The sequence below is a fragment of the Alosa sapidissima genome, chromosome 14, assembly GCF_018492685.1.
Source record: "Alosa sapidissima isolate fAloSap1 chromosome 14, fAloSap1.pri, whole genome shotgun sequence".
Lineage (NCBI taxonomy): Eukaryota > Metazoa > Chordata > Actinopteri > Clupeiformes > Clupeidae > Alosa > Alosa sapidissima.
Window position 1 is genome coordinate 8,301,972 of NC_055970.1, and position 17,369 is coordinate 8,319,340.

Below are 17,369 nucleotides of genomic sequence, written 5' to 3' on the forward strand. Positions count from 1 at the left end.
ACGTTAGTGGAGAGTTTGCAGATTTTTACCTTGTGGATGTTGATATTGCACGAGTCTCTTGGATAGCAGCACTGCGAGTTAAACTCCCTCGCATCAACATTCTGCCCTGAGACGGTGAACAACTGGCTTCAGGGTGAGTAGAAAGGGACATTGGATTCTGTTTACAGTCCCGCTGTGGTTTAGTTACCAGTTAAACGCATTATTATCGATCTGTGATATCGTCGGAGTCATGGCTTATACTCTCTATGGTCGGAGTGCTAGCTTGTGGATTTTGACATAAGAGTGTTTCCAAGGTGTTTATAGGGAGAGCAGCTTCACAGAAGAGAACTTCTGACGGCAAATTTGAGGAAAAGTTGGTAAACCATCCTTCTTACCTAATTTGAGGGTGCTGATTCTGAATATTTTGTTTACCAAGCTCAATTCTGAGTTCTAAGCCACATAATCAGCATTCTAACATAAAATAGCGATTTTCTTTGCTTATTTTTCCCTAAATTGGGTTCATTTCAAAAGTAATCACTAAAACCAAATAAAAGTGTTCTCTAAATACACTAAATACATGTTTGAGCATTAAAGAAACCATACTATAGTTTATTAATGTATTTAATGGGAACATGATTACAGTTAACATGTTATAAACTCGGAAATTCTAATCAAAACACAACCATATTTTTATTGCTAACATGAGTCACTCATGTGGTGTTTAATGAATTTATCACAATAACAAGTTGCACAGATAACCTTCAACTCAGAATATATCCTACAGTACATATGAACTTAGATAGCGGGAATAAGCCTAATGCAGAACTGCATCTACCGTCAGCAACAACCGACAAGTAAAAAACATTTTACTTCTAGGGCAGTTCCAGCGTTATGGATGTGACAATTGGACTCATATTGGTAAACAAAATGCCTTAGAGTGGGGGCAAAATTAGTATCAGTGAATTCATTTGCATAAATTTGAATGTAACCTCTGTCCTCTGAATACTGAGAAATCCTCAAATTTCATATAATCAATTTCATCCTAAGAATACAAGGCATTTTATCAGCGTTATGGATGTGACATGAAATGGACACACTTTTGTGAGAGATTACAGGTTTTCTACAAACTCTGTGAATTTTGAAGGAAACTGCCGAAACTATGATATATTTAGCATGAAGGAGACTTGAATGAACACAAAAAGTGTGTTTTTGAAACTATGCGTAATTTTCGTAATGCATTATATAGGAAAAACTGGCGTTATGGATGTGACGGTTTCATGTTATGGATGTGACGTGTCTGAACCAGTCCTCGACAAACTACATAAAACACATACTTAAGTAGTGAATTTTGATATGAAACAATTGAAATAGTAATCATGAAAAACTAGCGATGAAGTTATTGCTTCCTCAGTGCCCACTAAGATCCACAGGACGAATCAGGACAACAAGCCATTTAAAATATAAAAAAGACATTTATTTTTTTCTTTTACCGTCATCAATTTTGGTCAGTGATTCCCGGGTTACTGAAACACCAGCTCAACCGTTGCACCCAAGATAACAAAATATTTATGGTATGTTAGTCTCAAGAGCCCGCATCAACCTAACCCATACCCACTCATTTGTGATTTGCACACATAAAGTACATGCACGTGCACACACACACACATGCGCACACGCACACATACAGACAGGCAAGCACACACATAAACACATACAGACAGGCAAGCACACACACACACACAGACAGGCAAGCACACACACACATGCACAAACACCCACCCACATGAATGCAGACACATAAACACACACATGCACAAACACCCACCCACATGAATGCAGACACATAAACACAGGCACACATACGCATGTGCGCATGCAAACACACACACACACACACATAAACACACAAACACAGGCACGTATGCAGTATGACAGTTACAGGAAGATAATCGCTCAGATTTTCGTTATTAGGCCACTTGAAAATAGGCTATGGCTAGGCTAATCACTGGAGGTATTTTAATATTATGTTTGTTTTGCTAATGGTTAGGCAAGGCCTCCCTGAGGTTTTGATCATCCTAATAATCTTTGAAATGTCAATTGTAAACACTAAGTTGAAATGCGTTGAAACTGACATGCCACCAGAACAGACGTTTTATCGGCTTTGAGGTATAATAAAGTCCCCAGTCTTGTAAATTCACATTATGTAACATCCATAACGTCACATCCATAATGCACCATTAAAGGTTTTAAAAGTAAGAAAGGGGCACAATTTGGTCATAACACTTTACATTGATATAAATCAGCTTTGCACAGACACTATGGACATTGTCGCATCAACACTGTATGTGTAGCATAAACATTTCCTATAAAACGTTGTGGATGTGACATGGCCATGGAACTTGCTGACTTAAAAACAAAAGCCTTACAAATGTAAGGAGTTGTGCTCTTAAAGGCAAGCTGAGCATAGACATTGCTCTACCATTCCCTTGTCAATCTGGAATTTGTCGAATGACACAATTTGTTTGAACATTGGGTCCATTTATCCACTTTTTAAATATGTATAATATTACCATGTGAAAAATTTTGTTTCTGTATGGTTGCACACCATATTTATGATGTAAAAAGAGTGTCATTCTCCATCAAATTCAATCAGATCAGTTACAAACAATAAAATATAGACCTAAATGAAGATTTTAACAACAGTTCTATTTGTGTTTGCACAACTTTTTTTTCCCATGGTAAGGATGACCTTTGCATGGAATTGCCCTCTAGTAACACTGGATTTGGTATGTGTGCTTGCCTCCATACTAGAGCTTGATAATGAGCTCTTCTAATATGCCATTGAGCAGCATCACTTGTTGGTGGTAGAGCCTCCGATCCTTGACATCTAGAAAACAGAGTGGCTCTGGCATAGTGTTGTCACAATACCAAAATTATGACTTCGATACAATACCTGCCATAAATATCTTAAAACTCGATACTGAAACAATATCCAAATCTTAAAATATCTGGGGGAAAAAGGACGCAGGCCTCCTCCAAGTGTATTGAGTCATTTGTGTTGAATTTGGTGCACTTTTGGTCAATTCTGGGTTTTAAACTTCCTACATAATTATTATTTTTGCAGTCAGTAAAGTAGTAGTTTGTGTGTGATTAAGTCCTTTATTGTTTGTTATAGCTCATTGATATTGTGTTGTGTTTTGGCAATAAATTACCTATAAATAGCCAAAGTAGGCTAGATCAAGGTCAGTGTTCAAATTACTGCATGCAAGTCACTTAATGCTATGCAAAAGCTATGCATAATCTTTAGGCCATCTGATAGACTACCTAGGCCTTCCCGTGTTTATGGGATTTCTTTGACAGTTGCAAAGGGAAAAAAGTGAAGATAGTCTTCTTTGCTCCCAGTGTAATTTAATAAGTATGTTTCAACCACTCAGGTCTTAATCAGATAGGCCTACACCATTATCTGTTGCAATATCTGTGTGCATTCCTACATTAGGTCTATTTCTTTGATAGTTAACATCATTTGCTACCACACAACATATACCAAATAACAATACAAAAGTTTCTTACAAACTTTCCTGCATACTTCTTAAATGTGCTGCAGTACAGTCTAGATCTTGAGCATCTATTACCAGTGTTGAATGAGCAGTTTTTGCAGTGATCACTACTGGACATTCCACATTGCTAGACAGCACTTGAGTGAGGATAGACTTATTTCCACTTCACAAATAACCATCGCTATCTGCAATAGCTACAATACATTAATCAGTTCATAGCTAAGAATTTGTCCTAGGTCCACTTCCCTTTCAGCATCATATGCAGTAATGATGCACTGGAGAATGTTTCTTTTTGTTGCACTATAAAGGATATCTTGTCTAAATTGTTTTGGTGTTTCCAGCTAAAACAGCTATTCCCCAACAGATTAACATCCAGCTTGACTCAACTTCACTAACCCCAACTAGATCGGCACGTAACTTGGGCGTTGGAATTGATGACTGACTTAACTTCTCTGAGCATGTAGCTTCTATTGGAAAATCATGTCAGTGTATGCTTTACAACATTAGGAAGATCAGACCTTATCTGACACAAGATTCCACACAACTTCTTGTTTAAACCATGGTCATCTCCAAGCTGGACTATTGTAATTCACTATTAGTTAGCTTACCCGCTTGTGTAATAAGATCATTACAGCTGATTCAGAGTGCTGGAGCACGCCTGGTCTTCAATCAGCCAAAGAGGACACATGTAACTCCTCTCCTAGTTACTCTCCATTGGCTCCCTATAGTAGCCAGAATTAAATTTAAATCTCTCACTGTGGCCTATACGACATTGACTGGATCTGCTCCTAGTTATTTTAATTCAATAATCAAGGCATACATCCCCAACCGCCCACTGCGGTCTTCTGATGAGCGTCTGTTATGTCGACCAGTCATAAACACCACTGTAGGTCTAATTCCAGACTCTTTTCCTCAGTGGTTCCAGGTTGGTGGAATGAGTTGCCCAGTGGTCTCCGTTCCTGTGGTAGTTTTGGGTTGTTTAAGACATTCTTGTTCAACATGCACTTAGTTCTTTAAGTGCTTCTTATGCGTTATGGTTTGTATAATATTGTTTTATTTCCATTAGGCTGTTGATTAATTTGACATTATTGTTTATTATTGATATTCTCCTTAATATAGTCTTACCATGTCATTGTTTTTTATATTATTGATTGAATGGACATTATTGTTTATTATTTATTTTTCCCTCATTTTCATTGCTTATTTTATTAGGCTATTGATTGAATTGACATTGTTGTTTATTATTGCTATTCTCCTTATTATAGTTTGACCAACATTCTAATCTGTTCCCTGTTATATTTTAAATATTATGTTGTTTTTGTATTTGTGTGTCGCTTTGGACAAAGGCGTCTGCAAAATCCCATAACCATACATTTTTTTGCAAATAATGCAATCTCCATAGCACTCTTCAGCACTCCTCAAACATGCACACTCTTCCATTTTTCTGCATGGCTGGAATTTGAATAATAGGAAAGAGCACCAGTGAGATGTTTTAACTAGGCAAGCACAGTCGCCTTTACAGTAAAAAAAAAAAAAAAATACAGTGTAAATCCTCTGTAAAGACTGACAACTGTTCATAATAGTTAGTGACAAAGTACTTTCTACAGAAAAATGAGCAGTCACCTACTATTCTATCAATTTATTATCAAGGAATCTATTTTGTTTCTAAACGTCATACTGAATTTTAGCTATTATTTTAATTTATATTTTAGTTGTAGCTTATTTTCATTTGCTTCTTGAGGGTCATTGGGGTAATTCCTGTCCTGTCCTACAACATATCTGATACATAAAGAGTATATTAATGCCTTATTTTTTGTAATTCTTATGATATCTGATGGCAAAACCAAAAAGTATGTGAATTATGTTAATTATGCTAATTAGCAAGCTTAAAACTCAAAATTGAGCTTGGTAAACCAAATATTTGAATTCAGCACCCTCAAATTGTGTGAAATAGCCCTTTTACCGACTTTTCCTCAAATTTGCCAACAGGACTTTGAACGTTTGTTAGCTATCTGCTCTCCCTCTATTAGCTGCTAGCCCTTTCCTAGGTTGGATCGTATGGTAGCCTATCTAACACTGGACCTCATCTGAGGCTACTTCGAGATATTATTCAAAAGGGGACAGATAGGCTACTGCACTTAAAACTTTAAAAGATTGAACGAACCTTCCCGGACTTTGTAATTGCGACCAGTGACTGCATTGGGTGAACGAAGCCGAAGTTGAAACTTAGGCTCTATGGCACATACTGTGGACTCGCCGTTCTATGAATTGCAAAAGACTACAAGCTGCCCCACCGAGTTTGCGATAAAGCAAGCAAGAAAGGGGTTTTTTAAGTCAGGATATGGCGAGTCAATGGCATTTATTCGTCCAAAGTTACAGACCAGTTTCCATAGTGCACATCTTATCAGTAGTATGAATGTCGTGTGTGTTTCTGCTCATTGACAAAATAGTGTTCAGTATGATTCATGCCCAATTAATTTCCCCTGTTAAAGTGTTCCCCTTTGTTTCACTAGTTTGGTTTCATTTTGTGATGTAGGCTAGCCTATGATAAACAGCTTATGGCCAAAATGTAACTCAGCTAGGCCTAATGTTAGTTTCCTCAGCCATGTCAGCTAGCCTCAGACTCATTATCTGCTATCGGCGATATGGCCAGAGCACAGTGCCATGCCCCCTCCCCCCTGATCGAAGTACATGAAAGTCCTACGTCTGCTTGAACTACTCGTGGCGCCACCCCCCCTCCCCATGTCCCATCAGAGAGCACAAATTCCATTATTTCAAACACACTGTTTTATTTATTCTAGAACCCTATAGTAAATAATAATAAATAATAATAACATAAATTATAATAATAATTTCACCCAAATGGGCCCTTTCAACAGCAGTGGCTCATTCTGCTCTAAACAAACAAATGAGAAAAAGCACATTTAGCCCCAAAATGGTCTCTTGAACAGTGGTGGTTTTGTCCGTGTGTGTGTGTGTGTGTGTTTATGAGTGATGTTGTGTGTTGTAAGTGTTTGTGGCAGATTTTGATGCCTTGATGACTACTGGGGGCTCCCATTTAAAGCACTGTGGTTCAATGTCAGCCATTTTCACAGTCATGAGGCCATCCTTAAAAATATTCTTGTTTGCAGTAACAGCCAAAAAAATTAAAAAATGGGTCAGTAGGTAGGTCAATTTTTTTTTTTCAAGATTCAAAGTAAAAAAAAAAGTACAATTTTGGTCATGGTGATTACATAGGTATGAAACAAATGTGCATATTGTGACGTAACTGACTGGGTCCTCAACCCGTGCCTTCAGGCGCATCACTGCAAACCTCAATCTGATGCAGGTTATGTAAACCAGCCTTTCTCAAACTTCTTTGACCTGAGGCCCAGTCACGGCAGACTTTGGGGTCATAGGGCTCATCTACACTTACCCAACCCCACTCCCTCCAAATCAAATTGTCATTATCATTATCACAATCATTATTATGCCTATATTGTTATACATGCACTTTCACTTAAATGTTTTGTGACATGCACGTAAAATATAATTAGTTTCATTGCTTTTGCTGCATGATGCTTGCATAAGAAAAGAAATACTTCTCAAAACAGCAACAATTATATGGGTGCTATTGTTTTCGGATGTTTCCCTCATGCAAGCATCATACATTGGTAGGAAATAAAGGAGAAAAAAATACATGTTTTTTAATGAAGTTTAATTTGAATGCCTGAATGTAAGGATTCAGGAAACACAATACCAGCTTTTTTGGCGAGCAGATAGGAGGAAATCCCTGAGCTGTTGATCTTTATCAGATAGAAAGAAGGCTACAATAGCTTTTGGCCACATTATATTCAAATTTGACTATATGTAACGGATGCCAGCTAGCTTAGCTGTGCTTGTGGAACGTTGGTAAACCTCACTCCCCGACGCCTCAAGAGTGCTGCTGGCATGCGAGCCAGTAGCCTGGGCTATTGGCTCAATTGTTAGCGCGCTCGCCTCCCGATCCGAGGTGCTGCTGTTCGCGGGTTCGAGTCCGGGCGTGTGCAGGGCTGAATCGCGCAGGTTCAACACAATGCAGGTTACATATACAATACTCAGTGCTATTATAAGTCAGTGTATTATAAGTCTCTGCTCTGTTTCTATGGAAGTTCCACAAATCAACGTTGTTCTATTAAGTGTCGTAAAACAATTAAATAGCATTCAACAGGTTGAAGCAGAGCTTTGATACCAATGTTATCGATTAGTTTCAGTTTCTCTCGCGCAGACGCCTGCATTGAATGAACGCTCATACCACCACTTTATTGTATGGCTCCATGTTTAATGACATCAATAGCAGAAACGTTTGTTTTCTTTTGTTGTCGGTCCGCGGTATCTTGATCAACTGCGCAGCAAATTATCAGACGAAGCACCAGGCCTAATTTCACTCCACGATTCCGCGGACCCACGTTGTGGACCCACATCAAAACAAAACTATTTCCTGATTGGTTGAGAAATCCTATTTTGAGCGCACAGACAGCAACGTTGTGTGACACGTTTGTAAAATATAGCCCTTAGAAATTTCTGTGCAGGCAAGTTAATAATTTCTCGGAGTGAGAAATGCCATGTGTGGCGTGTGAGCGTGTGAAGTCATTGAAATGCGTGTGTGTCACACTCAATGCGTGAGACTTGAGAGGTCTGATTCTGATACATAAAATCGCGGCGATTTTGGCAGTGTGAAAAGGCCTAATATTATAACAGTAATTATCATACAAACTTTCAGTGTGTACCCGTGCAGTTCCATCCCCCCAGTGCATGCAGGTGCTCGTGCCTGCAGAAGTCCATATTTCAACAGCGCCAGTATGCTTTGAAGAAGCAGTAGCAGGTTGATTTATCAAGAAGGTAATCATTTGCCAACACTTGAAACATTGTCAAACTTAATAACTTAAAGCCAAGACTTTCTGAGTACTGGAGACACATGGAATTCATGGAAAGTTACTATGTGTTTCTCAGTGTTTAATATATAGCCTAACACCATTTTTCAGCAACAGTGTCCTTGTTATTAAGGTCATATGTTGTGTGTGTGTGTGTGTGACAAAAGAGAGAGAGAGAGAATATCAGTCAGAGACACAGACAGAGAGACAGAGAGAGAGGGAGAAACAGAGAGAAAACAACAATGAATATCAGTAATGAAACCATTTTGTGAGAAAGAATTTCATTAAAATTCCGAATGGTCTTGTAATGTTCAGGAGTATGCGTTAGGTCCTTTGAAATACAATGACACTTGAATTTCCCCTAGGGATCAATAAAGTATCTATCTATCTATCTATCTATCTATCTATCTATCTATCTATCTATGACACTGTCTTTAGCGATCTTTATTATCACCATACACAATACAGAGTTTAACTTTTGTGAGTGCAAATATTTCCAAATGTGGTCCAAACTAGGACTCTCTTCGTATCAGTTTTGGTACATGAAAATAAGTGATATGTATTAGTGGAAAAACCTCCTGAAGAGGTAAAACAAATATTTACACCCTGGAATCAAGCATAATTAATGCTTCCAAAAATACCAAATTATTCTAGATTAATAAACCCAAAACTAGTTTGGTAAGCTTTATTCTGACATGACACACACAAAACGCACAAAACCAACCACAATTAATCATGTATTAATGAATCATAACAACAAAATCACATAGACATACTGATAATGGAACCTCCATCTGTCTCTGAGTCTGTGTGCAGTCCTATCCATGGCTCTGGCTGTGCTACGGACGCCTGTGTGTGCATGTGGGGTCCATGTTGCGGCAGTAGCAGTACGCCATGAAGAAGCGGCAGTAGCACGTGTCGCAGGCGTCACAGCAGGGGATGTGGTGCCCCAGGCAGGACTGCTGGTGCGGGATGCAGCGACGTGGTGCCTTGGTGGACCTGCTCTGGAGCTGCACAGCCTGGCGAGCATCCTGTCGAAACTACAGGGAGGGAGTGCATCGACACAGAACTCTCAAGATAGACAGACGGTTTGACATTAGGGCTGTGTATCACTGAAGCTCATTTGTGTGTGTGTGTGTGTGTGTTTGCTTACGAACAAGAGTGTCACTGGAGTGGGTGCGATCTGACTCTGGGACTGTGATGATCTCAGAGGACGTTATAACTGACCCTCTTACTGCCGTCAAGGCAACAGCCACATATGGTGGTCACAGCCATCTACTTAGATCTGCAGGTGGCCGGTGAACTCTTATGGACTTACACCAACATCAACAACAACACTGTACTGGACTGAAACTTCAGGGAAAACTTGCATGTCTTCCCTTTGCTGATCATTCTGTGTCTCACTCGTTTCTCAAGAACACTGCATTGAATGAGGACATTCTCACATTTACAGTTAAAGCCAGATTACAAGTCCTAGACTCAACCTCTCTATCTGGTTTCCCACAACTCGGGTACCTCATTGCTTGCATCACACCTCAGAACATATCACTGAAACACTGTCATACATCCTAAATGGCTGCCATGCCTACAAAGGAATGTACATAGCACGTCATGACAATAGTAGACCTCATAGTGAAAGACAGATCAAACCATTTTCCCCCCTGAGTAAGAATGCACAAACATTCCCAGGTAAAATCATCCATGTTTCAGCACTGCAATAGTAACCCTAGTACTTTCTTACACCTGGTTGCCAATACACCAGATCACCAGAGGAGTCCAGTGAGATGTACATTTTGGAGGTAGGCTGCCCCTTTGATTCTAGCATGGAGGAGGCTTTCTACACCAAGGTAATTAAATATCAACCACTCCTAAACACCATCTCAAAGCTAGGCTATAGGTGCAGACTACTCGTTTTCATATTTGGTAGCCTAGGAGACATACACAGGTTGGTAGTAAGAGGGCTGCAACAACTTGGGATGGCCAAAGGGAGGGCTAAACAGCTTGCAAAGTACTGTGCCATCTCTGCTATTATTGGCAGCCGCCACATTATACACATTGCTACTTATACCCTTAAGAACTGAGTATTGTTCTTGTTAAGTGATATTGTGAAGACCTGGTGCATGCCACTGGTCCATGGGTATGGTAAATTCATTCATTATGGGTTCAGAGGTGAGCTATAGTGCTGCTCCATGGTACTTACGTCATCATATGATCCAGGTTCATCCATCAGCTGATCTTCCACTGAGTCTATGTCCAGATTTATAGGATCCACTCTGGATAAGGCATCCTTACCTTTGTGCCAAAAGATATGTGCATATTTCTGAAATTACATTGCTTGATACAGTATTCCATTTAGACTAATGAATACCACCTAACATTTTGATAATCTAAATGATAGATATTATAGAGAAATAAAAAAAGAGAAAACATAGGATGTATTGAATTTAGGGTCTCTGTAAAACTCCTAACCTAAATTAGACAGAAAAGCTGCCTCCATCATCCTCAGGTTGGGGTTAGAGTCCTCCATACGGTTGGTGCGGACTGCCCCTATGGCCTGATGAATCAAAATAAGGATCCACCAACAGTGTTTAACCAGGTTTGGCATCTCAATTCAATCAGGCCTCAAAGGGTGAGAAGTCTGTGAAAGGGATAAAAGTGACAGAAATAATGGTAGGATTACATAGGTGAAATCACTTGACTTTGTGTAGTCTTCAAACTACATATACAATTAAAAATTACATTATCAAAAAATATCACAAACTGTTTTCATACACATATGGTTATTGTCAACAAACCACATAAAAGGTTTAAAAAATAACACAAGCTAAGTGTTTTAAAAACATTTCGTTTGAACTAACCATTTGTCTGATTGTGCGTAAATACCTAAATATGTGTAAAAAAAAAAGTAAATACGTATATAATATTATGTGAATGAATGTTTGTGTGTAAATACGTAAATATGTGTAAAAAAAAAAGTAAGTACGTATGTGAATGTGTGTGTGTGTGTGTGATCCATTGCTTACCTTCTGCCCTCCTATCGTGTGTGACTGATCCTGAGGTGGAGTCCAGTGGTACTACTTTATATGATCTGAAAGGAAGGAGGTTACTGGGAGTCTACATGACGCCTCAGTAGGGCTAGGAGGTGGGGTTTCAGGGCTGCCTTGCTCATATGTAAGTTAAAAGGACCACGTACAATTCGATTTTGCTAAAGCATCTGTGCTAAACTAAAAATGGCAAATAAAACCATGTATATAGCAATGACTTCCCATCATTACACATTTTCATATGAACAATATCTCTTTTAAGATATCTGTTTTATTGATCCTTTTGGATTATAATTCTCATGAACATTAAATAACACATAAATTCACTTACAAAACGGCAACACTTTTATTTTTTTAAATGTTTTATATCCACTTGCATTTTCAATTTTCCATGGTCAAGGAAAAGACAGATACAGTTCCAAAGGAAGGGTACGCACATCCAAAAAAGATTTTGCCAGGTGTCTGAAGTGTCAATAGTGCAAGGAGGATATAGGGAAAAGATAGAACCATGATAAACATGCATGACCTATACTGTAATTTAAGATCATGAGTGCAATGGACTGTCACGTAAAATTAGACAGGTGAACTATTCCATGAAGAACTAATGCAAATATTCACAGCATAGTGTTTCCTCTAACCAGCTGATTAAGGTTTACGTAGAAAGTGTGCAAAATTGCTGCTGTCTTACTCCCGTCTTTAGATTTGTCTGTATGATTATGTGTTTGGAAGGAAAAGAATTTGAAAGCAGCATTCAAAATCACAGCATAGCAAAAGGTTAAAACATATATTTTCGATGTTTTTATATGCTAAAGTAATAACATTCAATATTGAGCTTTATACTAAAAATAAACTGAAAAACATCAGGTGATTTACTCAGTTTATTGTCCAAGCCTTTCACTTGGAAGTCTACCTAATATTGCTTTATTGATGAGTAACAACTCTTCAAGCAATTCTCATTTCAACAAATGTGTATCCTTATCTCTAAGCATACAGGCTTTTATCCTTTCTGTATTCAATTAAGGCAATTTCCTGTTCTCAGTACCTAGTATTTTAGTCCACATCCATCACAACACGACATAACACAATAAGTGCTTCCACTGAAATGGCAGCTTGAGAATTCATCTGTAAAGCAATTTCTGGCATCATGGTCTTGCCAAAGCCAATACCATAAAAGGCAATGATTTTGAACCTATGGGCAAACCACGCATTATGAATATAGTCAGACCTAACATTTCAGATTCAGGGTCACAAGGGTATGATTGTGTGGTAGAATGTTCCACCATATTATAAAATATGACATGCAAGGTACCAATTGAGGGAGGGAGAAAAGATGTGGAAACGGTCTGCTGTAAAATAAAAATATATAATATATAATTAACACTTTCATCATGTCAAGAGTGTGGTTTGTATTTGAATTTTAATTTTCTGCCAAGCTGTTGTCATGTAAAAAGTGAAATATGCGCAAATTTAACTCTGTGTACATTACCAGTACTGAATTGGAAAGAGAAAGTGGTTTAAAATGTATATTTATTCATGTACCACCATCCACTGTAGCATACTCTCCTTTTTTGTTATGACTGCCATGCAGCGAAGCACACTCACACACACGCATAAACACACACACACATAAAGACACACGCACACACATACACACACACAGTAGACATGCAGGCATACGTATGCATGCACACACGCACATGCACACATACAGGTACACACGCACAGACTCACATGCACGTGCACACACACACACACACACACACACAGGCATGCACACATGCTCACACACACATGCACACAGACATAAAAACACACACATGCAGACACACACACATAAACACACACACATACCCCATTACCCCCCCCCCCCCACACACACACACACACACATACTCACAAGCGAACATACATACACACACACACACAGACAAATAAAACACACATACACAAACACACATGCAGGCAAGCAGACACACTCATAAGTGAACACACACACATGCAGGCAAGCAGACGCACGCACACACACACAGGCATGCACACAAGCACACGCACGCACACACCTACATAAACACAAACACGTACGCATGTACAAACACACCCATAGGCATAGACACGCACACACACATGCACGCACACATAAAAACACACACATGCAGGCAAGCAGACACACACGCACGCACACAAGCACACACATGCACACACACATAAACACACCCAGACATAAATACACATGCAGGCACACACACACATAAACACACACACACATATCCCATTACCCCCCGACACACACACTCACAAGCGAACATAGACATACACACACACACACAAACACATAAATACACACACATGCAGGCAAGCAGATACACGTGCACCCCCCCCCCCCCCCCACACACACACACACACACACACACACACACACACACAAACACGCAGGCAAACAGACACACGCACGCACACACACACATACACACACGCACACATATACACACCCCACTACACCCCCCCCCCCCCACACACACACACACACTCAAAAGCAGTGTTTGGAATAACGCCGTTTAAAAGAACGGCGTTAAGCATCAACGTTATTTTTTCAGTAACGGGGTAATCTAACTAATTTCTTTTCCCATCGTTACAACGCCGTTAACGTTACTGGACGTTACATGCGGTGCGTTACTATGCATTGATTGAATAAACTGTGTAATCCGAACGCACCCCTGGCTCACAGTTAGTGAGGAGGTGGGTTAATAACAACGTAAGCGATTATGATTGGCTAAGGCAGAGTCATGTTTCAAGGTAGCCAATCAGAGCCAGTGTTTTTACACACTTGTCAGCACACTTCATTGTGGTCAGGGGCAAGAACGTCCATGTAATGTGTACATTATGTCCAGGAGCGAAGACTTCCGTCAACATCCGTTGTAAGCAACTCTCATTTAATGAAGCATCTCACACACGCATCTAAAGCTAGTGGCCAAAAACACCGATACCTCCACCACAGATGATAGTTCGCCATCCACTAGCAAAGAAGGACTTGGAGCAAAGTCCTCCAAGCAGCAAAAGCTAGATCTTTCTGCCTCACAACAAAAACCTATGACACAGGCTGAAGTCAACCGTAGGTCTGTCGATGTGCAATATCTTGAATTTCCTCTTGATCAATAAAGTATCCATCTATCTATCTATCTATCTATCTATCTAATAAATATCGAAAGTTATGTAGCCTACAAACACCTGTCTGTTCTACTCATTTCAACTGGCTGCTCAAAACTGCTAAAAAAAATCAAATTCTTTGACATATAGTTTGACTTTTTTTTTTTTTACAGTAACACAAATAGTTACTTTCCCTGGTAACGAGTTAGTCTTATCAGTAATTATGATCGCCGCTAGCGAAGCGGTCATATAGGGATTGTCAAATCTAAATAACTACCTGAATCGTGGCAATGAGGATGAAGAATCTTTTATGGTATGTTGGTCTCAAGGGCCCACATCAATCTGGCCCATAATCACTCATTTGTGATTTGCACCCCCCCGGTAAAAAATGAAAATGCAATATTATTCTGCTTTAATCGCCCCTATCTTCAGTTAAGATGTTCAGAACTGCACCAAATTGTATGTGTATGATTGACCTGGCATTCTCTAGGGGTATGCCAAGTTTCGTAGAATTTCATCCATGGGGGGGTCTAAAAAAAATTAGGTTATGTGTACATTTAGTGACTGTACACTCATTGGCCTGTAGATATGCACACATATACACATGCACACACACACAGGCACCCACATACTATCGGTATTAGAACGGCCGATACATAATTACAAATTCAGTAGGATTAAAAGAAAGCCAAAATAAATATTCATCATCATGGCTGCATTTCCAGTATTGGCGATAAGTAGTCGTTTGTCCACTAGATGGCGCGTCGTTGCAGTGAGACGTAATTTTGTTGGAAGTTAAAAGTGGGTTGGAAAAACAATGGACGCTTCATACAAGGAGTGTAGTTTACCGCAGAGAACGTCTAATAAGGATAGGACGATGTTCACATGAATTGTAATTTCCATTTCTTCTTGAAGCCGAAATAAATCTGAGGATGTTTATCGGACATGCTTGGTTTTTCCTGCAGGTACGTTAATCTTATAATATCAATAAGGATCTAGGTAATGTTACCGTTAGCGTTGGTTGAGTGATGGAGGCCAATTTGATTGATTTCATTTGTAGAAAACTATAAATGCGGTTATACCAAGCAAATTGTTAGCAGCACTGTAATTGTATCTTTCGACTGTCATTTGTTGCAAACAAAAATCATTCTGTGCAATGGAAGATTTACCAACGTTACGTTACACCGGTCTGATACAGTTTTGCCTATACATGCGTGAGACTGAGACGCCTGTTTATTTTGTTTTAAGTGCGTGCAGGGTGTGAGAGGGGAATCGATGTGCTTTGATTCCAGCTTGGTAGTTAGCCTGGCTAGCACCACCACTTCTCAATGAGACGTGGTGTGGGAACCAAACGTTCATTTTCTCGTATTTGAAAAAAATGCCCAGATCCGTTTATTGGGTGCCACGGATGTCTATCAAATGCGTCTGTGCATAGCTCATCATCGTCTTGCTTTCCCCCCTGTTCTGTGATTGGTTCCCTATCTCAGGCGAAAATTTGCTCCATGGTCTCCAGGCTGCCTTAGCAGCGTGAATCAAATCGCGCGCAAGGCAGCATGGGAACACCCAGGCTACTTGATAGTTGTAGTCTGTGAAATTAAAAAGCATGTGTGTGTGAAGTATCCAATGACACCTTCATTTCATTATGGCTGCTTTAGCAACACACCTTAAGCTACTGTGTAGTGGGTCCCATTTAGAAGTGGCTACTTCATTCGCGCTTTCCTTGACTCATGGAGCTGCGTGAATTTTACTACAACTTTTCGCCACGATATGGCAGTTTAAGTCCGCTTGATACTGTAAGGCGTAAGCCATTGGTTTCCAAAGGAGACTTTATTTGTGTCGCCAGCATAGCCTATTGACAATTTATGTTGTAAATAGGCCTACCTTATAAGCCTACCTGTAGCTTAGGGAAGCTAACAGCTTTCTATTAGGATCTAGTTTGTTAGTTACAGTTTTGTCATAACTCCCTGATGCATTTTTGCATTTAGAATAGCCAGAGCGTGGATATCTCAATCGGAAAATTAAACAATATCGGGTGCCTATGGACTAGGCTGGGTGAACCCAGTCTGATCTGCCCGCTATTTATTTTTTGATTTCTTAAAAGATTGAGCTTGGTCTGGTGAAAGCCAGACTAGCCATGGACCTCAGTTACACAATGCAAGGGAACATAAATCACCCTATATTTGCACGAACAATAACGGACAACAGCTCTTCAACTTTGGCCCGTTAAAATGTGTATGAACAGTCTAGCGACGCATTTCATCAAGGCCCATTTGGACATGTCAGTTATTTGCACCACTGGTTAGATGTAAAACAGCATTTCGTTTCAGACTACTGTAACTTAATTTGTGCATTAACAATAACGTTTCAGACTACTGTTACTTAATTTGTGCATTGACAATAAAGTATTACATGAACTAAAGATGACTAAAATCTTATGTAGAAGAAGAAACATTCACAAAAAATCCATCCATCCAAAAATGACCTTTGTTTTTTGATAGCTGTTGAAAACGGCATGGAACTGACAGAGATGTTTTTGTTTATAAATAAATAAATAAATAACATTATGCTGATACCTTTTGCTTTTCCCAAATACAATGTAGCCTACAGGTGTAAGTGACCTTTCATCAATCCAGTTGCAATGGATGAACTGTGATGAACTGCCCTACTTGTGATTGTTTAGAGATTTTAAAGGTTTTATAACAATGCTACATCTTCTTTGGCTATTCTACAATCTATTCACCTTTTCAGCACCA

At 39.4% G+C, this 17,369-nt stretch overlaps 1 protein-coding gene across 1 annotated transcript; it reads right to left on the minus strand.

Annotated features, from left to right (window-relative positions):
- Positions 1 to 9,117: 9,117 nt before the first annotated feature.
- LOC121682145 (agouti related neuropeptide) lies at positions 9,118 to 11,497 on the minus strand. Its single transcript, XM_042062178.1, has 4 exons — positions 11,452 to 11,497; positions 10,898 to 11,066; positions 10,629 to 10,720; positions 9,118 to 9,468 (listed from the first exon to the last, which is right to left on the minus strand). The coding sequence occupies exons 2-4, from the start codon at positions 11,031 to 11,033 to the stop codon at positions 9,268 to 9,270; spliced, it is 429 nt and encodes a 142-aa protein (XP_041918112.1). The 5' UTR covers positions 11,034 to 11,066; positions 11,452 to 11,497; the 3' UTR covers positions 9,118 to 9,267.
- Positions 11,498 to 17,369: the final 5,872 nt, after the last annotated feature.